Raw genomic sequence first — 23,654 nt, forward strand, 5'->3', positions numbered from 1 at the left:
ATTATTTTAATTTTATTTTTACTCCCTCAGTCCCAAAATGTTCTTTACGCTTGGTATTTTACACGTGTTTTAATGACTAATTAATGTGCATTGATATTCTTCTACTTTTTTATATATAAATAAGGTAAATTACATTTATTTATAATGTGTTCACTTTTATAAAAAAAAAATTGACATGGAGAAAATGGAAAAGTGTGAGAAATTAAATACTCCAATGAATTTAATAGGTTAAAATAATCATTGACACAAATTTTGATAGAATATTTAAACATTTATGTGATAATATAAAAGGAAATGTAAATAATATTTTGGGACAACCAAAATGGAATACGTAAAAACATTTTGGGTCAGAGGGAGTAGATGCTAAAAACACTTTCTATTTTTTGAGGTGGTTAAAAATAATTTGTCAATCTTTTTAGGAGGTAAAAGTCAATTCAATCCCTTTATAAAGCACATTTTATGTGCAAGGCAAACAAATAGGAATGGGGTAGTGAGTAATAGTACTCCCTCCGTCCCTATAATATAGGTCCATTACAATTGGGTCAAACTTTGAAAATTTTGACCATAAATTTTTATTAGCCTATAAGAAATTATATACTCATGTGGGAGTGGGAGTAGGGATGGCAATGGATCGGATTCGGGTCGGATGTAGTAAACTCCAAATCCAATCCATTTAAAATTCGGACTCTAAAATTGCATCCATATTCATATCCATTTAAAATTCGGACTCCAAAATTGCATCCATATCCATATCCATATCCATATCCAAATCCAAATCCATTTAAAATTCGGACTCCAAAATTGCTTCCATATAATATCCAAATTTCGAATCCATATCCATATCCATATCCAAATCCGAATCATGCGTTAACTTTACTTACATTGAACTTATATTTCTTAATTTTAAAATAAATTAGAAATTATATTTCTCATTTACCAAAATCTAATGAGTTTCTAATAAATTAATAAATTACAAATGTATGCGATTTAATTAAATATATATATATATTAGATTAAATTGGGAACTTCCTTTTAAAAAAAGTTATGTACGAAAAATAATACACTTTGAAATAATTTCGAGTCGGATTTGGACTCGGATTCGGATTCAGGTCGGAGTCGGGTCGGAGTCTCTGCAGACTCCATATCCGATCCATATCCATTCGGATTCGGATGTTTTTAATCGGATTCGGACTTTTTTTTCTCGGATTCGGATCGGATTTTTCCTTCGGATCGAGTCGGACTCGGTTCGGATTCGAATGTGATTGTCATCCCTAAGTGGGAGTGGGACTCAGGATGACAATGGGGCAGGCGGAACGGGATGCGGGTGTAGGTCCCTCCATCCTCATCCCCACCCAAAATTTTCATCCCCATCCCCGCCCCATCACCCATGACGGGAACAATATTCATCCTCATTCCCGCCCCAACGGGTACAAACTAAAATTCATCCCCGTCCCATCACCCGCCTGTGTATCTATCCTCGTCTCATCCCCGCCTAGGGATGTCAACGAGCCGAGCCGAGCCGAGTATTTGGATGTTCGAGCTAGGCTTGATAAGAAATTTCCGAGCTCGAGCTCGAGCCGAACTTAACCGAGCTTTCATTTTCCCTGTTCGAGCTTGGCTCATTTAAGTTTTTCGTTGTTCGAGCTTAGCTCACGAGTAGCTTGTTTAAGTTCAAGCTCGAGCCGAGCCGAGCTATTAACAAACGAGCCTTAAGAAACGAGCTTTTAACAAACAAGCCTTAATAAACAAGCAAGATCGAATTTAAATGATCATATTAATAAATGAAATATTATTTTAAAAAATTATAAAAACATAACCATACCCAAATAAAAAGTTAGCACAGTATAAAAACTAATACTATTTTATAAATTATAATCTCCTAAAAATCAAAATCTAACAAAATAATTGCAACTTATATTTACTTATAAATAAAAATTTGTCATATTTTTTTTTAGAAATTTAATATAAACGAGCTTGAACAAGCTTTTAAACGAGCTTATAAACGAACACGAACGAGCTTGGAAACGAACATGAACGAGTTGTTCGCGAGCCTAAACGAGCCGAACACTAGGCTGTTCGAGCTAGTATCATTTATTAAACGAGCTTAAATTTTTTGTTCAAGCTCGTTTATTTATTTATTGAACGAGCTTTGACCGAGCTTTGACCGAGCTTGTTCACGAGTTATTCACGAGCGTATCGGCTCATTGACATCCCTATCCCCGCCCAATATCTGCGCCAACACCCATCTGGTTTTTCTTATTTAGCAAACATTATGGAAAAAGGTAACTTCCATAACAAAAAAAATAAACAAATAAACTTAAAAATCTCACCTTAATTAATTCATACATACATATTACAAATAAATCAAACGCATAAAAAAAGTTGTTCAACTTTGTATTTTCTTTAAAATTCTCAATTCACGTAGGAAGTGCTACATGAGTAGGATTGACGAGTATTAAGCGTGGCCGGTGGAGATGAGGCGGGACGGGCAAGTCCAACACAAAATTCACACCCGCCCCATCACCCATGGCGGGTATGATTTTTATACTCATCTCCGTCCCATCACCTGTCAAACCTCCCTACATTCCCACCTACTTAGAGGGTGGATGCGGGGCGGGTTTCCTATAAAATCTGCCCCACTGACATCTCTATGTGGGACTTGTTGTTCCTTTCAATATATATTTTCGAAAAATCGACTTTTATAACTTTTATGCATGTAAGACTAGAGATATTTATATTTAAGTCGTATTTTAAAGATAGTGAAAAGTCAAATAAAATAATCTTTTAGGGACGAGAGAGTAGTCAACAATTACCTAACATTCTCCACATTTTCCCAATATTCCTATTTTTTTCTCCTAAATGTTACTATTATTAATTATTACCATCACTATGAAAGAATTACAGTACATCTCCAAATGAGGAATTTGGAGTTTTTGACACCGAATGTCGGCTCGTATCAATTCCACCGCGGTTGAGGAGGAGAGAGAAAGAGAGAGAAAGAAAATCCCAACATCAAAAATTGAGGGGACTACGACACTCGACACTGTCTCTCCCCTCTTTTTTCTCCCACCGTATATCCCTGCAAATCTCCCCCCTTCTTTTCTCTTCTTTCACATTTCTCTTCTTCTTCTTCCTCTTTTCTTTTCTTTTCTTACATTTATTTCTTCCACTTTCTCTCTCCTCCCCCGCATTCTCCGGTCACCGGAGAATCTTACATTCACCTTCATTTTCTCTCGGATCCGGTCTGCATTTCTGAAGATCCAATTTGGATTTTGGGTCCATCATTTTCTTCTTTTTTCTAGGGTTCTGAGATCTCTTTTTTGTTCGGTAATGTGTTGTTGATCATTTCTCTTTTTATTTTTATTTTTATTTTTTGTTTTCATGAAAGTTTGAAATTCTGGGTGTTTTGAATTTTGATGTTTTGGATATTGGTCTATTCTGGGTAAGTTTCGGATTTTGATTTGGTGGATTGTCTTTCTGGGGTTGGTTGGATTTTCCAATTTTGGGGTTTTACACGGATCTTTTTATACTATAGGTTGATTCAATCGGAAAAACTGTTTCCAATTATATACAGCATTGATTAGGAAAACGCAAGACATTTTTAGGGAATTTGTTGTTTGGCCTTGGTATTGGCATTGGTGCTGCTGCTGTTGTTGTTATTCTATTGGGGGGTTTGAGGTTGGGATGAGAGGAAAGAGAGGAGGAATATGTGTAAGATAGAGAGTAGTAGTAGCTGTTGTAGTGAGGAGAAGGAAAGCAGGAGAAGAAGGAGGTGGTGGGGGATTGGGATTGGGTTTGATATGGGGGTTAAAATTGTAGTTAGTGATGAGAAGAAGGAGAAATCCAAGGTCTCGAATAAGTCGAAGATGAAGGTATGGATGGTTCGAGCTACATCATCAGTTTTGCTATGGACTTGTATTGTCAATTTGACCAATTTGACCACTTATGGGGAGGTTTGGGGGCCTAGAGTCTTGAAGGGTTGGCCCTCTTGTTTTACTCAGGAATCTGCTTATCTCAAGTTGCCGTCTTCTGTTTCAACCCCACCTCGTGTTCTTCCTCCTAAAAGTGAGTTTTTCTACCACCCATTTATCTCTATTGCTTTAAACAAATTGTGGGTGTTCATAAATTTATGATTTGTCTGAATGTTTTTGTGTAAGTTATCTTTAGATTTGTAGTGATTGTTCTAGCTAGAATTGATGTTTGATTTGTTGACTTAAAATGTTGTATCTGTCACACTTTTTGAAGAATTAGCCAACTATGGTAATATTGTTTAGGTTCACCTGGTCTGTGTATTGGGTTTAGTTTTGTTTCTATGATGAAATTTGATGTAGTCATAACTCATATGATGATGCCTTTCATTATCAGCTGAGTGGGGTGAAATTTCTAATTTGATGAAAAAACATGATAATGCCTTTCATTATCAGCTGAGTTGGGTGGATTTTGTATTTTGATGAAAAAAATATGGAATTATTATTAGGACACTCTTGTCTTTCAGTTCTCTTTCTCCTAAATTGGAGTATTTTCTTTCAAGGATTTATCGGTATAGAGATTATGTCCTTTCTATTTGTGGTATCCATGTTGTTGTCTTTTATTGTGGGTACCTTTTGCTTGTATGGTTGAAACATGTGGTTTTGCTCCTATGTTAAACTTCTTTTCGTTTTACCGCTTGTCCATTAATTTGTGAAGTGCTATGTTTTCGCCAGGAGTTTATAAGAACAATGGTTACCTGATGGTTTCGTGCAATGGAGGACTTAATCAAATGAGATCAGCAGTGAGTGTTTAGCTGTGTTTTAAACTGATGCACTTATTGTTGGTTTTGATGGTGATTATTCGTGCTTTCTGCAGATATGTGACATGGTGACCATTGCTAGATACCTTAATGTCACTCTTATAGTTCCAGAGCTGGATAAAACGTCCTTCTGGGCTGATCCTAGGCATGTTATTATAGTCTCTGAAAATTGCGTACTTGTTTTTTGGGAATGACAGATTTATTCTTAAGATCATTTATGAAGCTGGCCTAATTGAAGTTTTCATATGGCAGTGAGTTTCAAGACATATTTGATGTGGATCATTTTATTTCATCCTTGAGAGATGAAGTTAGGATTCTGAAGGAGCTTCCCCCTAGGCTCAAGAAAAGACTGGAGCTAGGAAAAGTTCATACTATGGCTCCTGTTAGCTGGTCTGATATATCATATTACAACTACCAGGTTAGTCCTAGTGTTCCGGATTGCAGGTTTTTCTACATTGTCTCTCGTGCTATGCCTCAGTTCTTCTCTTTGGTCATTGCAGATTCTTCCTTTGATACAAAAGTACAAGATTTTGCATTTAAACAGAACAGATGCCCGGCTTGCCAATAATGGTCAACCGATGGAAATTCAAAAGCTTAGATGTCGGGTTAATTTCAATGGCTTGAGATTTACTCCACAGATTGAGGAGCTCGGAAAAAGGGTTGTCAAGCTGCTGCGTCAAAATGGTCCTTTCCTTGTTCTTCATTTGCGATATGAAATGGACATGTTAGCATTTTCTGGCTGTTCCCAGGGTTGCAATACTGAGGAGGTGAATGAATTGACCAGAATGAGGTACCTGAGATGATGTTTACAATCCTTATGAAATCGAGAACAAGATATCAATTTTATCTTTCTTTTCTTCCGTATCAACCTCTTAATTGACTTTCCATTTTAATTTGCACTGATAGATATGCTTACCCATGGTGGAAAGAGAAAATTATAAATTCTGACTTGAAAAGGAAAGATGGACTCTGTCCACTGACGCCAGAGGAAACTGCTTTGGCACTTCGGGCTTTAGACATAGACCCTAGTTATCAGATATATATTGCAGCTGGTGAAATATATGGTGGCGATAGGAGGATGGCTAGTCTTGCTGAGGCTTACCCAAAGCTGGTCAGTTTAGGGCAGATGTCTTGGTCTTTCTTTGTTTTGGTGCTCAGTTATGACTCTTGTTTCATAGCCTCTCATTTCTTTCTATTTTATGATGCAACAGGTGAGGAAAGAGACACTATTGAATCCTGCAGACTTGAGATTTTTTCAGAATCACTCGTCTCAGATGGCTGCATTAGATTATCTTGTTTCACTGGAGAGTGATATCTTCGTTCCTACTTATGATGGAAATATGGCCAAAGTTGTCGAAGGACATCGCAGGTACCTCTATGTGCTTCCAATAAGTTTGTTGCATAGTCTGTTTAATTATAAACATTTTTTTAACGTACTACATATGTAAGTTAGTTCTCATTTCATTTATATGGATCTTGAAGTTTGCGGTTTGAAAATATGATGTGAATGAGTTATGTTCATGTCCCTCTGGTGAAGTAGCACCATTATCTGAAATATGGGTGGTTCATGCAATTTCAGGTACCTTGGGTACAAAAGGACTATATTGTTGGACAGAAGGTTGTTAGTTGATTTGATAGATAAATATACTGTTGGGTCATTAAGTTGGGATGAGTTCTCAACTGCTGTTAAGGAAACTCATGCACATCGCAGTGGACAACCAACAAAAAGGTTGATAATACCTGACAGACCGAAAGAGGAAGACTATTTCTACTCAAATCCTCAGGAGTGTCTCGAATCCGATGAATCCTTAAGTAGCAGCATGTGATCTATCTAAATGCCTGGAGAAGAAGATTGATACCTTTGTTGTATTCTTCTATGATGGCTAAAATTCAGGTAAAAGAAAACTTACAATGCTACGCTTTAACATGGAATGGCATTGTTTTGGCCGCCCTCTCAAGAGGATTATGGTTGTTGCTTTAGGCGTACATATATCTATTTGGGGCGGACATTTTTGAGTAAAACAATATCGAGGAATTTGTCGAGAGCTAGAGAAGATAGTCCTGAAGGGAGCATAGTATGATGTTGGTAGATGTTAATAACTGAAATCCTTGTATAGAAACACACCCTGACCATTACTGGGGTGAAGTTAGATGCATCTACCTTGTACATGGAATGACTTATTGCCACATAAAAATTTGTTTGATTAAATTCTTGGGAGTTTTGAGGTAGATTTACTACCCCACCATTTCCTTCATATTTTTGTATTTCTTTTTTCTTTAGGACTATATATATAATATATCTACTCTACTGATCCTATTCATGTTACATTTAATAGTTCATTAAGATCTTTATTATTCCATTATTGTTCTCTCTTTTGTCTACCTGTAAGTTGTTTAAGTAATTTGTAACTCTATTATTTAATCGGAAACTGATTTTGGCACACCTGCGGGTTGATTTTGACGCACCTTTATGTGAATATAGCAAATTTGTTGTGCCAAATTCAGTTCCCCGTTTAATCTTGGACTTGCATAGATCATGCAATCAACATTATTGGTATCACAAAATGAGAAACTTTTAAAAGTAATTGCACATTTTCATGTTAGACTCACAAACTTTGCCTGACGTTGAGGTCATTGCATGTGGTGTTAGCTTTTAGTGTGTTTGTATGCCGTCCAACGGCATGATTGTCGGAAATTCTTACCCCTCCCCTCCCCTGCACTAATTTTTTATCAGCATTTTCTCCAATAAACACCTCCCGTTACACGAACATATCCGTCGCCGTACGATAGGTCTCATGTTCGAATTTCCTCTCCTATTTGTAATTTATTAATGCTCTTGTAGTTCATTTGCGCCAAAAAAAAAAAAAATGCCGGCTTGCCCACTCCTACGACCTCGGCTGCCAATTTATTTTATATTGTTCTTGGTTGTTTTAAGAATAAATTATGAGGGCGATAATGATTCATAATGGACTTATAGTGGTTGACACGTCGAGAGTATGACAACTATGAATATCATATTCAGTTGACATAAAATAAAAACCCTAAATTAGAAATTTTAATTAGTTGGTTGACGGCTTGTAACATAATTAATAAATTAATTAAAAAGTGATTGTATTTAAATAGTAATAATCCAATGAAAATTGTTGGAAGCTATAGTTACATCATGAGGTAAGGCGGCCTTATAAATATTCAACAACCACTAAATATTCTCGATCTTGATAGTTTGATGTATACATTAGTTGAGTCTCCTACTTGGCATAAAATATAGAGCATCATATTGTCCAACATTACTGGGAGTAGTATTGTTGGCAAGTCATCTTCAATTTGGGCCATCCACTTTTTATTTTTTTATTTTTTTATTTTTTTTGTGCGTGTATAAATTGTAACGTAGTTTATTATTTAAGGAAGATACATTACGACAATAGTATATTATCTATCTTGTGCGCTTTGTAACGTAGTTTATTATAGTGTTTGTTGGTGCAGACTGATGTTCGATTTCAATCATCTCTATTAACAGGCGGTATTTCATGACATCTAAACATACAACTTATAAGTGAAATTAATAACATGTTATTTAATGATTTGATCATATTAGATTGTGTGTCGATAAAACCACATATCGCGGTGAGTTGGTGACATGTTGCCGGTGGGTGTATGTGTATAACTACTCACTAGTCTAGTAGTCTAATAGCCTATGCTATCCTAAGTTGTACGGATTTGGGAGTGGTCATTAGCCTTGTTAGAAGTTGACAGGAACAGTGTTTAGTGAGTCATCATGTTCTAATTTAACGCAAATTTTTTGGAGATTATGCTGTATTATTGTTGTTTTGGTGGGAGGCTGCTATCAAAGTTGAGGGATATACTTTTGTCCTAATTGAACCCGATTTTGAGAAACGTATACTACCTCCGTTTCACAATATTCTTAATTAACACTTTTCATTTTAGTTTGTTTTATAATGCTTTTATATATTTTATACTTTCTCCGTTTTAAATATATCGCACCATCTTGTTTTCTACACTATTTATACTAAACTTTTGGTCATCTTTTGTGACTCATACCTAAGAAAAATTATATCATGTGAGATGTTGTTAGATTTGTATCGATGTATAATTTCTAAATATAAAAATAAAAAAAAATCTTATACATAATTCGAGATATTAAGAGTCAAAGTATGCGTTGTAAAACGTAAAGTCACGTTTAATTTTTTTTGCAACACTTTTAGTATTGTCACTATTCATGAAGTACTAACTTTGACCATATACTTTTACTAATTTACTAAAATCGAATGTTATAAGTAAAATGTGGTTGGATTGATTTTAATGTATATTTCCCTCCGTCTCTTTTTGTTCTTTACGTTTGGTATTTTGCACGCGTTTTAACGACTAATTAATGTGCATTGAAATTCCTCTATTTTTTTTTATTTAAACAAGACAAATTACGTTTATTTATAATGTTTTCACTTTTATCAAAATTTTGTTATTGGAAAAATGAGAAAAAAAAAATTACTCCCTCCGTCTCTTTTTATTTTTTACGTTTGGTATTGTGCATTGAGATTCTTCTAAAGTTTTTATGTAAACGAGGAAAATTACGTTTATTTATAATATTTTCACTCTTATCAAAATTCTGATATTAGGAAAATGAGAAAAAGTTAATGTCTCAATGAAAAAGTGTGAGAGATTAAATGACTCAATAGATTTAATTGGTTTAAATAATAATTGGACACAAATTTGATAGAATATTAAATCATTTATGTGATGATATAAAAGGAAATGTAAAAAACATTTTGGGACACCCAAAAAGGAAAACGTAAAGAACAAAAAGAGACGGAGGGAGTAATTAGTTAAAATAATCATTGGACACAAATTTTGATACTTCGTATAATATTAAGGCATTTATGTGATAATATAAAAGGAAATGTAAATAACATTTTGGGAACACCAAAAAGAAATACGTAAAGAACAAAAAGAGAAGGGGAGTAAACTTTTAAGATTTTAATAATTATGGATAATTAGAGATGTTTGCGGTCAAATTCGTATCTTAAAAAACGTGCTAATCAAGGTGTTGTAATATTTTTAAAAACCAACGAAGTGTATTTTTGGACATGAAATAGTATAAATCATCCACTGCCCCAACTCCACTCAGTCACTCAGATAGATGACCCAGACTTCATACCCACTCGGACTGCTGGGGTAAAATGTCAATAATCAGGTGCTTTAATTGTCCATCGAGCAAGAAAAATCAAATTTAACTCGAAGGTTTTAAGACTTCCACAAAAGATAAATTTGGTAATCATTAACTAAATTTATCAATGTGCCATTAACACATTGGTCAAATTCATCTTGATAGAGTTGGTTTCTATTCTGCCTATACCTTTAGAAAAATGTCATTTGGGTTTAGTGGCGGACCCAGGATTTTGGGCCAGGGGTGACACAAAATTAGACAAGTATTTCGTAGTTGTAGAATATATACAAAAAAAAAATTGCTTCTACGTTTTGGAATAATGTATAGTTACGAAGAGGGTAACTTGTAGCTACAAGTCGAAGATATTTTTCACAATGTTAATTTTGTATCAATATATAGATGGTAGATCGCCCAAAGTTCAAATTGATTAAAAATTTATTTTTATAAATATCTCACTGTAAGTTAAAAAAAAAAGTATAAGAATCATAACGACTTTTTTTTAGAGACTAATATTATCATAGAATAGTAATTGATTGATTTTATTTTGTTATGGTCGGGAATAAACTTTTCTTTAAGTGTAGTCCAACTGAATGTGAAAGTGAGAAAAAATGCTTTAATTTGTGTAGAAATTTAAGAAGATAAAAAAGATTTGAAAAATACAAACAATGAATTTATTAGGAAAAACGATTAAAAGAATTGCATCCAAAAGAACGATTAATAAAAAATAAAAATAAAGGACAAAAAGATGTGCAAATGGAGGAGAAACAAAAATGGCACTTAAAGGGGGGTCGAACCTCAAATCTCGTGTACCCTAGATACTCTATTTCTGAATAACTTTGCTACCACTACAACAAGACCCATTTATGTGCATTATCTGTGAGATTAACGTATAATATCTTAGTTTTAATTGCTTTTATAACATTTTCAATTTTTTTTTTCCCCGGTGGTGGCACGTGCCCCCCTTGGCCCCAACGTGGGTCCGCCACTGCTTGGGTTATAAATGATATGAAAATACGGAGTATGATATCAAATTTTGGTATAAACCAGCACTGTTATTTTTAAACCTACTGTTCTCCAAACAAGGAAATTACCAAAATACCGCAGTGGATACAATTATCAAAATTCCCATAACGACACCCTCAAGATGGGCTTCTAAAGTCAATCTCGGGGGTCCAAGTTTAAGCCTCCGACCATAGGTCCACCTATTGTATACCCCTACAATTGCAAATATATATCAACAATGCCATCACACATTCATAAAAATACTTATGATTTATGAGTCACATCACTTTAGAGGTATTCAATTCTTCTTACACATAATCTCTCTTTACTTTCTATCTCTAGCTTGCAACACACAACTGACTTGAGCGTCGGGGAGGGTTTTCTCGAAAACGCTCCGAAGTAGTCCACTTTATTGATTTTGTAGGTTACGAGTCGCCCGAGGATATGACGTCGGTCGCCTACTCGGACGAGGTCTCCATTCATATTACACTTAGAATTTCTACGAAAAAACACCTACATTCTTTCCATATTGAATTTTTTTTTGCAATATCTATCCTTTTTTTTAATATGTATATATGAACTCGCACATTAAGGCCCGGTTCTTTTAGACTTCAATTCAGTTCAATTCGATTCGGGTTCATTCAGTCTACTTCATTTCAGTTCAGTTCTTTTCAGTTTAGTTCAAAAGAACGGCATTGTGTTCATGTTCGTCTTTTAAAGATCTTATTTTATTATTTTGTTTATTATTATAATGTTAAATATTAGTAATAATTATTTATTTATTTATTGATTTATTACTCCCTCCGTCCCGAAATACTCGAAATGGTTTGACCTACACAGAGTTTAATGCATAGTAATTGACTTATTATTTAATAAGATGATAGTTGGTAGTGGTGTATTTTTTAATATAGATAATGGGATGTGTGTCAAACTTTTAAAGGGTTATGAGGGTGGGGAGGGGAGTTCATGGGACTACGTTTAATGTTTTTTTAGGGAGTAGGAATGTAAGTGGGTTCTTGAATAAGTGAGAAATTGATATAATATTAATAAAAGTTTCTATTTTTAGAAACGTTGCAAGTAATCCGTGACGACCCTATAAGAAAAACGTTTCGAGTATTCCGGAACGGATGACGTATTTATTATTTATTCAGTTCCATTCAGTTAAGTTAAGTTAAGTTCTACCAAAAAACTCAGAAAGACAAGACCTAACCATAATACACTACCTCAAATATTATTTTTGGTATGCATGAACCACAAAAGTAATACAAATTACAAATAGAGGTAGGGTAAATTAGTTTCTCCACAAAAACAATAACACACTCCCTCAACTCGTCATTAGTTTCTCCATTAAATTACACGTATCATGTAAATTTTGTCGATGTTAAGTACTCCGTATTCCGGCATACCGCATACTATCTCCGTTTTTGAAAGTTCTTTACGCTTTGGAAAATGTGTCCAAAGTATAAAAAATTTGACCGTAAATTCTCACTGTTATATACATCAAAATGTTACATATAAGATCTTGTCAGATTGGTCTCGGTATGCATTTTCAGAATATCAAATTTTATAATTTTTTCACATACGAAATTGAATATATTAGTAGTTAATTATAGCATTGGAGTTCGTGCAAATAGTAACTGTAAAGATTTTTTTGAAACGGAGGAAGTATATTTTATTACCTCCATTTCAAAAAGATCTTTACAGTTACTATTTGCACGGACTCCAATGCAATCTAACAATCTAACAAGATCTTACATGTAACATTTTGATGTATATAATGGTGAAAATTTACGGTCAAAGTTTTTATACTTTGGATACATTTTCCAAAGTGTAAAGAACTTTTTAAAACGGAGGCAGTATAACAGAAAAGTTGAACTAACATATCATCCTTTTGAAGTTTCAAACATCTAAGATTAGAATGTGGGAAGATTTCAAGCAAAGCTTCTATGATCCAAGATGCCGTTTTAGTTCTTAGTGGGATATGAAGGGGGGATAATTGAGGTTGAAAGTAATTAATTAAAACACTTATCCACTAATAATAATAATAATAAAATGGTTAATTTATACGGAGTTGGTAGATAATCTTTGCACGCCCAGCATTATTAAAGTTAGCTAAACAACCTTTGTATTTTTCTTTTCCAAGTCATTCAGATTCCCGAACTGGTGTACAATACACCAATACCTTCCATATTTTTTTTGGTTTGAATATGTCCACTTCTTTATCCTGTTTAGCAATTGGCTGTTGCCTGTTTTACTTGGTTGATTTGACTGAATGTTTTAAACTGGCTGTTTTTATCGACTGTTTGACTATTAATTGTTTACAAATATATTTGGTAAAATTAGTTGTTGGTTGTTGGTTGTAGCTATGTAAAATGACATTTAAGGACATTTATGATTTTTATTCATTTTTTAATAAATATGTACGGAGTAGTACGTAATAACTAAGTACAAGGTACATAAGTTATTAATTAGAGTATTATTGTTACCATTTATAATTTAGTTTGTACTAATTAAAAAAATATAAATTATTAAGTATTTAATATTATTAATTATTATTATTCATTAATCTAAAAATTATTCAATTATATATTATTAATGATTAATTATTTAATTATAAATTATAAATTAAATTAATTACTTCCTCCGTTCTTAAATGTTATAACTAGTCCCCTTTTCGTATTGAGTTGTTCTTTTTAGTAGTTCGTTTTAAAATCTTTTCTTATTTGTCCAATATTTATCTCCTTTATACCCTTATAAGAATCCAAATGGTCCACTTATTTACTCTCAGGTAAACTTTTATTCCTTATAAAAATCCAAATGGTCCCGAAGGTGAGAATTAATATTCTCATGTTAGTTTGTGGAAATGTTATATTGGTATAAAAGGGGTCTATTCAAAATAGATAAGGGCGATTTAGTAATATTATCATTATTCTCAATACTTCTCCCAATCTATTCTTATGAATAAACACATTCAAAAATGGATTATTAAAGTACATATTTTCTTGAATTCAAAATGGTTTTTATTCAAAATAGACAAGGGAATCAACATATTTTCTTGAATTCTCATTTTGTACCCTACTGTGTATTTTCCAAATTCCCATACCTAGAAACCAAACGTCCCATTTAGATTCATTCTCATTCCGTGCCTGTATTATCGGAGGAGTTAGGACTACTTAATTAGGAGGTTAGGTGGATGGATTATTAAACTACTTAAATGGTGTATGGAACATACATAAAGAATGTTCAAACAATTAAGTAATAATCCGTACTAAACTAAACTACTACTACTCTTATATCTCCAACTTGATCATGTAAGTAAGTACACAAATTCTTATTTACAATGGGTGTAAAATAAATATTGTACATCGGAATAAAAGTTAACTCAAAATGCTTAAAAGTTAAGCATATATATGTAAAAGTTATTTATTTTTAAGTGATAAATTTTTTCATTTTAGTAAAACTTATTTCTTCAAAATCACTAATAATGTATAAAATTAATAATTTAACCCTTTAAAATATTTATCTATCAATTTTTTTTACTAATATAAAAGTTAATCAAAACTAAGTTAAAGTTACAAAAAAAAATGGTTAAAATTATCTTGGTGTACAATAAATTTATTATACACCTTGTGCGCGCAAGACTTTTTGAAGTGAGTATATATATATTAGATTAGTTAAATTACGGAGCGTAATCTCTTTATGATCCCCACATAGATTATGACTTTATAGTGTTATGACGATGTTTAGTAAGTTTTTTAATTGATATTTGTATTATTGGAATCCTTTTGTTTCAAAATTTGTTTACGGAGTACTACGGTATCGAACTAGCTATACATTCAATATCAAGACACATGGAAAATAAAACTTGTTTCAAGTCCGTTTGACAATGTGAAAACACAAAAATTACACAGTAAGTAATCTAACCTTAAAAAAACGACATTCAAAATCTATCATACAACTTACTTGTATAAGAGCGGCTATGTCATAAACAAAGGAAATGATTTTGACACATAAAAAATATGATTTTGACGCACCATTGTGAGACACAGTTTTCCATGTTCTACTCACCACGGATGTGTCAAAATTAGTTTCTCATACTCTGATATCTGTAGTTTGATACTTCGTACTATCAAAGATTTTACTGTTTATGTGTGTTGTTGTTGTCGTCCAATGCGGAAATATGAGATTTATGATAGATCTTGCATTGGGTCATGTGGGTGTTGTTTTGAGGCAAAAGATTGGAGGAGAGACGAGAGTAAGACGAGCATGTCAAGTCAATTTACTGGCCATTGAAAATTGAAAATTGAAAATTGAAAATTGAAAATTGAAAATTGAAAATTGAAAATTGAAAATTGAAACTGAGATCTGAGTACTACTCCTATTAGTAAGCTTGTAACTTGTAAGCCACTTATTACTACATTACACCTATTTACGTGGGGTTGCTCTAAGTATATCCGTGATACTTGTGAATTTGTCTTACTTTAACTTTCTTATTCAAATTATTGCGAATCCAAATCCTGTTGAATTACTTCTTTTGGCTACACAATTCCAAATATGACCACAATATTACAAAATTGAAATCCCCTGCATTAATTGTTACTCCACCTTAAATCAAATTAACCACCAATGCATGGCACCAAGTATTTAACCTAGCTTCATGATCGAATTATCACTCAACGTCCAAAATCATCGTTTTTAGTACCTAGATAACACCAATTTATGATTTTATGGATTGGTGCAATGGTGCAAGATTACAACTATAATGTGTAAATGTGATCAGTTTGTCCTATACAGTCTCTACTAGCAATGTTTCTATAACGATCACATGTATCTAGGGGTGTCAAATCGGGTCATCGGTTCGGTTTCGGTTCGGGTTGAAACCGGTTCATTTTGCTATCGGTTCGGTTCGGTTCGGGTCGGGTTGAAAAATTAACGGTTCGGTTCGGGTTCGGGTTATGTGGTGCGGGTTCATATCGGGGCGGGTTCATATCGGGTCGGGTTCATATCGGGTTGGGTTCGTATCGGGTCGGTTCATATTTGGTCGGGTCATAACCGGGTTAAGTCGGGTGCATACCGGGTCGGGTCAGATCGGGTCGGTTTGTAGTCGGGTCGAGTCAATTCGGTTCGGTTTGTTAACGGGTTTAGCCGGATGTAATCGGGTCGGGTTTATATCGGGTCGGGTTCATATCGGGTCGGGTTCATGTTAAGTTAGATTAATTCGGATACAAATTACAAACAATGTCGAGTTATTACTAAAATCACAATTTTCAATACGTTTATACTATAATATCTACATTATTAAAGCAAAGTGACAGGTAAAAGAGGTCATATAATTTGATTACGTGATTAATAACTAATGTTATTTTCTTTTTTGACGAACAACTAATGTAGTAATATTCACTATCCAATTAATTTCATAAACTTAATTAAGAAAAGTCAGTCAATATCTCATTATGTCATGTAATATATTTACCAATCAAATGATACAAATGGAATCAAAATCATCTATGCCCTCCCCCACCATGCCAGAGTATTACGAAACATGTATTGATGAACTAAATAATAACGTAGTAAATAATAATCGATAATGATGAATTAATATGTAATGAATTTGTAAAGTTTGTAAATACAAGTTTGTCATATACTCATATTGGTTTAAACAACAACGAGACTAACATGTTCATTAACGAAACGAGACAAACAAGTTCAATTGTTAATGAATTAAGTCGATTAAATTAAAATATCATGATTTTTCGATTAGTTCTTAGGTTACAAACTTATAAGATAATAAGGTATTGAATTAAATCAATTTAGTTTAATGATTGATTAGACAATTTGTCAGTTGAATACGAGTCAATAAAAGAGTGCACATTCAATTCTACAAGATTATAACTATACAATAATATAGCTATATTGAAAATACATCTAATAAAGAACAATATGTTAAACGATAACATGTTTAGTTACTTAGTCAGTTGATAAACAACAGTTCGAATACTCGGTTGAACAACGCACATTGAATTATATCTTTGGTTTATAAAGGTTTAAGAAGTACAATTACTTACGAATTACGGAGTATATCATTTGATATCTTAGCATTTCGGCTCTGTTTGGTTTGACGGAAAACATTTCAAGTAAAAACTTATTTTTGAGGCAGGTTATGAACGGTTTGAATTAAACGGGGTGTAAACGGGTTACGGGTTGTAAGCGGTTCGGGTTGTAAACGGTTCGGGTTGAAACAGTTCGAGTTGTAAACGGTCCGGGTTGAACCGGTTCGGGTTGTAAACGGTTCGGGTTGAAACAGTTCGGGTTGTGAACGGGTTTTCCCCGGGTTGAAACGGTTCGGGTTGAAATAAACCGGGTCATTAATGGTTTCGGGTAGAAACGGTTTTGGGTTGACGTATGACGGGTTGTTATCGGGTATCGGGTCTTAATCGGTTTAATATTTTCGAGACGATTCGAGTTCGGGTTGAATGTTATCGGTTCGGTTAGTTTTCGGGTTCCAACTAACGGGTTATTAACGGTTCGAGTTCTTAACGAATCGGATTAACCCAACGGGTTCAACGGTTCGGGTTGAGATTTGACAGCCCTATCTAAAAGTTAGTTAACATATAAATAAAGTATTCAATTGGTGGTACTTAAATGGTCACACAACTGGTTTTAGTAACTGCGCGTTAGCAATAATATACAATGTGTATAATAGGGAATGAATGAAAACGCAATGATATTTAAATACAAGTCGGGACAAATAGAAACAGTAAAGAAAACGATATCGTTTTACACGAGCATGTTTGGGTTCATTGTCTTTTACTTCACTAGGATCGGACCGCGCGCGATACCAAACAAAACGATAAATTTTGACTTCCGAAATCAAACACGATAAAAACTAAGGAACAGAGATGTATTTTATTTTGCTTTGTTTTGTAGTTTCCAATCAGAATAGGCCTGATCTTACTTACAAGATCCGGTTTGTAGCACGTACTCAAGCTCATGCCGCAAATAAGCTCATGAAACTACACCTATTATAGTTGACGGTTGTGAAGAGAGATACAAGAACAAAGCGTAATCAACGTTTATTAATTAACGGACTGCTAAATTATGTTGCTTTACCCTATTTTTTTAACATATTATAGCTTTACCATATTCTTTTAACATTCCATGATAATGCAATAACCTAACCAATGAAACTATAAATACTAAGATGATACCCAAATAATCAAAATGGAATTCGTTATAGCTATCAAGAAATCAATGCAACAATAGATACTAAGATGATTAAAACATCCGATTGAGCCAAGATCAAACATACCTACATGATCAGACATGTACCCTTGCGGATTTTCATGGACTATATGTCTGTAAAATTATATACAAAGTAGGTTAATATTTACCTCACAATTCACAAGAATTGGACCCATCTATTATCTGATTTACTGAATTGCACAATCTACAACTAATTCGGTTAACAGAACCATCAATACTCCTCTAGAAAAGGAAATGAGCCTGCAACAATTCTTATGTGATATTTTTCAACTCCATAAGCCATCTTTTTACCAGACATTAAGTACCTGTTTATCTGCATTTCTCCAGCATCAGAGGCAACTGTAGGAAAGTTGTTTAACCATATAACCTCACATCCAGTTTCCGATCCAGCAACAGTACACTTAGACATTTCATAAGCTACATAATTTCCATCCGGTTGAACATAAAAAGGAATTAAAACTCGCAAAGCAACTCAAGAATTTTAGTAACAACTTCTGCAATCCCCAGGTCTTGTATTGTCGTCCTGTCTCTTATCTTTGTAAGAAGTAGAAGACATGAACATTCAGCAATCAACTTTTTGTAACCGAATCTCAAGGCTTTCTGTAACCCATAGTATAAGGCCTCTGCTTCGATGTATTCCTTACTGCGCCCAAACACCGCCTGCGGTGGCTCCCACATAACACCAAACACAGCCAACTCGCCATACGAACCCCGAATACAGTATCCCATAAGAAGTCAGGCCACCATATGTACTTAGCTTCCGCCAGAAAGGAGGTGGAATTCTCCAGCAGGACCAGGGCCTGTCAACACACCAGACAGTGTCACAAACATAAAATCCATCAAAATTAAAATCCTTAAATTCTACTCCATTTTATATAAATCTGCAACAACTTTATTTAATAATATTACTACATGTTTGCATTACATGTCAACAATGGCCCGACATAAAAATACTCTATTCAAAATGCATTCTAGCTACTCAGCCCTACTCAGTCTAAAAGTCAGGCCATTCACCCCTAACTTTCTAAGTTTTGCCTTCAGAGCTTTTACGGCAAATCATCTCACGTAGCCACTTATTGATCCTAATCTGATTTTTATGCATCGAACTGAAACTTCTGATTTCTAATTAATTATACCAAATTTCAACACCTAGCAATTTTCTTTAATCTTCAGCAATACTTTCCCGAATTTTCAATTTGTTTCTTGAGCAACTCATAGAAATTCCATATGAATCAAACTAATTAATCAACTGTTTACATCACATAACATATTCTTTTAACATTCCATGATTATGCAATAACCTAACCACAAGATATGGTTATCATCTTCACCAACCACATTATCAAAAAATATTACAAGCCTAAATCAAAAATCCTAAATAGACAGTTGATAAAAATAACCTAGAACTGTGGGAGGAGATATAAAAGACTCGTTCTGGGATTGCTATTCAGCCTATTCTAATGAGATCATCCTTCGTCAAGCTTGGTGACCACTCCTTAAACTTGTGTCGCCACCTAAAATCAAACCAAAGTGAGGGTAAAGGTTTTATGTGTCTTTGGATCATATGTACCTGCATCATGTCATCTACAATGCAAGAGTGTGTAATTTGATGCACTCATGTACTGCAAATCCAGAGGATTCTTGCACTGTTGTAGCATGACTAAAAAAAAATCCAATCATGATTAAATGGACATAGTACTTTGTATTATACATACTTTCAGGAACACAGCAATCAGTCAACACCTTGCATTCTTGGACACCGACAGATATCAGGATAATGCACATTACAAGCAATATTAATATCCACCAAAAGTGCGCTTAATTTGCAGATTGCAGAAGGCTACCAATTTTACTCAACATATACATGGATATATGCAACGGTTTGAGACTCAATCAAATTTAAAATAAGTAAAAAAAAGAATCGTCAAGTGCCCACATTCTAGTCAGACTACCAAATAGCTAACATGGATATCCGATATAAAATGTAGAGTTCAAGTAATCTGAAGAGAGAATAATGGTTCTTGATGATACATGAACACATAATATATGAAATCCAAGCTAAAAAAAAAAAAAGTCCACCTCACCTTGAATAGAATATGCTGTCAGGCCTCGCCGGAGAATCACCTTAGATCATTGGATTGCCACCGTACTGAGAACCATCAAGTAGTATATCTCCTACATTTATGGACAGTCAGTTATGCCTTTCTTAAACAGATATAAAGATAAATAAACCTCAATATTAAAGGGTAGCTACCTCCATCCTGTGGAAAACGGTAACGATGCATATGCAAGACATGCTCAGAAATATAACCATCATCTTAGGATCCATTTAGTCCAACACAATACATAGCAGATCAAAACGGGAAAGTAAGGAGTCTGGCAATCCAATGTTCTTCGTTGGAGTCAATGATCGATCATGCTGTGATACAAGATTAAATTCAGAAAACAGGAGATAAAACAGAGAGTATATATGAAATCATGCATATAAAACAAGCAGCTCAACTCACAGTTCCATAGATAGGATTTGCAGCAGCGACAACACTGCATCGATCGAGAATTAAGTGATGCATGGATACCAGCCTTGGCAATGGTTACTGTCTTGTGTTCCATAACTTCATGTATATCAATACGATCTAAGTCATTCATCTTGTTAAAATTTGTCAGTGCATATGACACCGCGATCAGCAAGAACCATGGCGCCAGCTTTGCCCTGAATACAGCAAACGCTTGTTAACATAGCAGTCATATAGTCAAGAGAAAATTATTAGAGCATTTCACAAGACATCACCTGTTTCCTGGTCAGAAGTTACAGCTGCTGTCAGACCAACACCTGAAGAGCCCCGACCAGTTGTCGAAATGGCCAACTGAGCAATGTTCATGATCTCTCTTAGCAGTTGAGACTTGGCAACTGAAGGATCACCAACCATCATCGTGTTTATGTCCCTGGAAAAAATTATATTAGTTGACAAGTAATCTTTCTCGTGAGATTTTAAGATAGATCCACCATAACTCCACAAGGCTGACGAGGAAATAAAACAGGAACTGAAATGTAGAAGAAGGACCTTAAAGAAACTAACCCTCTCAAGTGTGTACCATTCTTCAAGTTCTTCTCAGTCCCACCAAGCATTAGTAAAATTACTGCCTTCTTGATCCACGTGTGTCCATAAATAGATGGTGCAAGGGAATTACCAAGCATGTCTAATACATCTTGTATATCAGCTATCTTCTTATGCTTTTCAAATCTTCAGCAGAATAAATGGGTGCATTTACCTCTTTATTCAGCAGGGTCAAGGTATTAGCAATAAGAATTTTCCTGTGAAAACAATGCTTGTGTTAATAGCTTTTGTATAATAAGTATGGTCCAAGGAAAACGAAAAGCAGCTCACACTGCCCTAGTTTTTTTCCCTCCAGGCAGAGCTTTGTAAATTCCACAAATTGCAACACGTCTCCGGGTTTGCATGCATCAACCATGTCATCCTCAGGGATGAAAATAATAGTTCTTGGAAGCTGACCAGTGTAGGAGATATCACCTTAAAATTCCACCTCGCCTTGGAAGTACAAGGTGCCTGAACTATAAATGAGATGACATGTTTGAAGAAACAGTGGTATGTTGTACCAGACATAAGCGAGGTGTAACTTAGCCGACAAGAAGCATGAAGCTAATTAACACATTACACTGAGCAATCAAAATAGAAGTATGCCATAATCTAACAGACCCTAATTCAGAAGGCACTAATTCAGCAAAGGTCTAACTCTCCAGAAACAGAACATGCACAAAACCAAGAAATTTAAAGAGGTAAAAACAGAAGAAACACAAAACGAATGCAACATTGTGCAACTGCAAGAGAGACAAAGAAACCACACACTAAAACGGGACAAAAGCTTACATAAAAATCAGAAGATCATCCCAAAAGCCCAAAATAACCAGGGAAAAACCAAAACTCTGAGGAACCCAGAAATCTGAAACCATATAATGTTTCCAGACATGTGCTTGTGAAACTATTTATGCATAAACAGAGGCGTTAATGTATACTTTCCCAACAGTCTGACAAGAACGCTTCACTTTATAACAGCGGCAATAAGTAAAGGTTTCAAACAATCAAGCATGTATCTACTACACAACCCGCTTGTCAAATACACAAAATTCATTCAAGCAACAAAACCTCAACGAATCAGTTCAACCACGAAGACCAATTGCATACCAGTCAACCAAAGCACCAGGTAGCTCACTTTCAATTAAGCTACTTTCCAAGTACTTGTAACATACACAATATCAAGAATTATAAAAGAATACAATGAGCAAACCCAAGAGAGAAGCAAAATTCAACCAATTGAACAAAAAAAACAAATGTAAAAATACCAACAGTTACCACACCAGTTCCAAGATTTCATTAAATTTAAACTTGACAAGCATCGACGAGGTACCTAAATGTTGTCATGAGCTTACGACGCACCTTCATATACCAGAGGTAAGGTTATTCATAAAAAGTAAACTAACCTGAAACCTAGCCAACAAGAGACTTTCAAGCTAAAAGAACAAATTCCATAAAAGCAGACCATGATCCAACACATTGCACTATTTGAATTACCCAATTTTTGAAACACTTTCACCAAAAAAATCCAATTTTTGAAACACTTATTCACCAAACTATGGCGAACACAGAATATGAATGCTTTAATATTATCCCTGTGATATACTAACAGAAAGGTTGATATCCTGGCAATCTTTAGTCTACCGAAACAGTTATTAACCCGTTTACCAATACCCAAAAGTCGGGAAACTGAACAAATATTCACAAAAACCAGTATTTGAAAATCAGCCATACACTCTAACAACAAAATTGGTCTGTCTAGCCAATCAAATTCACACCTAGGGCCTGCTTGGAAGTATTTTCTGGTTGCATTCTACAGCAATCATATTTTAAAACAATCAAGTTGTTCAATATGAGGAGGGTCATGCTTAATCCCACTACTGTGGCAAAAGAAACTAAAGTAAACGGTACTCTGTCGTCTACTCGTATCTAATCAATAGTAAAATACTTACAAGAACCTCAATACAACAGCAAATGAAAACTTATGAAGCATAGAAAAGCACACCTGGTCAGCAATTCCAAACACGAATTCATCAAAGTAGACCACAAACTCGTGAAAGAGCAAATTCCAAGCACAATTTTTAGAAAATCATAAAGGGTCAATATTTCCACATATCATCTGATATGTAAATGAAAACAGAAAAATCCACATATCATCTGAGAAGATTAACAGCACCAACAACACATTTGAACACTCTTTCGGGAAATACCAAATTCCAAACACATATTCATCAGATTAAACCATAAACACACGAAAGATCAAATTCCTAGCACCCATTTCAGAAAGCAAAGAATCAACCAAAACAGAAGGGCAACAAAACAGGAA

General features: G+C 34.4%; 1 protein-coding gene and 1 pseudogene across 1 annotated transcript; one reads left to right on the plus strand and one right to left on the minus strand.

The window, feature by feature from the left end:
* Positions 1-2,905: 2,905 nt before the first annotated feature.
* Positions 2,906-7,158, plus strand: LOC110794620 (rhamnogalacturonan I rhamnosyltransferase 1). The gene is made up of 8 exons (XM_021999585.2): positions 2,906-4,065; positions 4,704-4,771; positions 4,846-4,934; positions 5,042-5,207; positions 5,290-5,579; positions 5,696-5,900; positions 6,001-6,158; positions 6,369-7,158. Exons 1-8 carry the CDS (start codon positions 3,708-3,710, stop codon positions 6,613-6,615), a joined length of 1,581 nt encoding a protein of 526 aa, XP_021855277.2. The 5' UTR covers positions 2,906-3,707; the 3' UTR covers positions 6,616-7,158.
* An 11,129-nt stretch (positions 7,159-18,287) lies between these two features.
* LOC110794655 (DNA replication licensing factor MCM3 homolog 1-like) lies at positions 18,288-21,802 on the minus strand (annotated as a pseudogene).
* Between the last annotated feature and the right edge of the window lie 1,852 nt (positions 21,803-23,654).

This window comes from Spinacia oleracea, chromosome 5, assembly GCF_020520425.1.
Source record: "Spinacia oleracea cultivar Varoflay chromosome 5, BTI_SOV_V1, whole genome shotgun sequence".
In the NCBI taxonomy this organism is placed as follows: domain Eukaryota; kingdom Viridiplantae; phylum Streptophyta; class Magnoliopsida; order Caryophyllales; family Amaranthaceae; genus Spinacia; species Spinacia oleracea.

Excerpts from the sequence above, each read along its gene's own strand:
- LOC110794620 (XM_021999585.2), top strand. The coding sequence starts at position 3,708 with ATGTGTAAGATAGAGAGTAGTAGTAGCTGTTGTAGTGAGGAGAAGGAA. Across the intron at positions 4,066-4,703 it reads TCGTGTTCTTCCTCCTAAAA|GAGTTTATAAGAACAATGGT; the intron begins GTGAGTTTTTCT and ends TGTTTTCGCCAG. Across the intron at positions 5,901-6,000 it reads CTGAGGCTTACCCAAAGCTG|GTGAGGAAAGAGACACTATT; the intron begins GTCAGTTTAGGG and ends ATGATGCAACAG.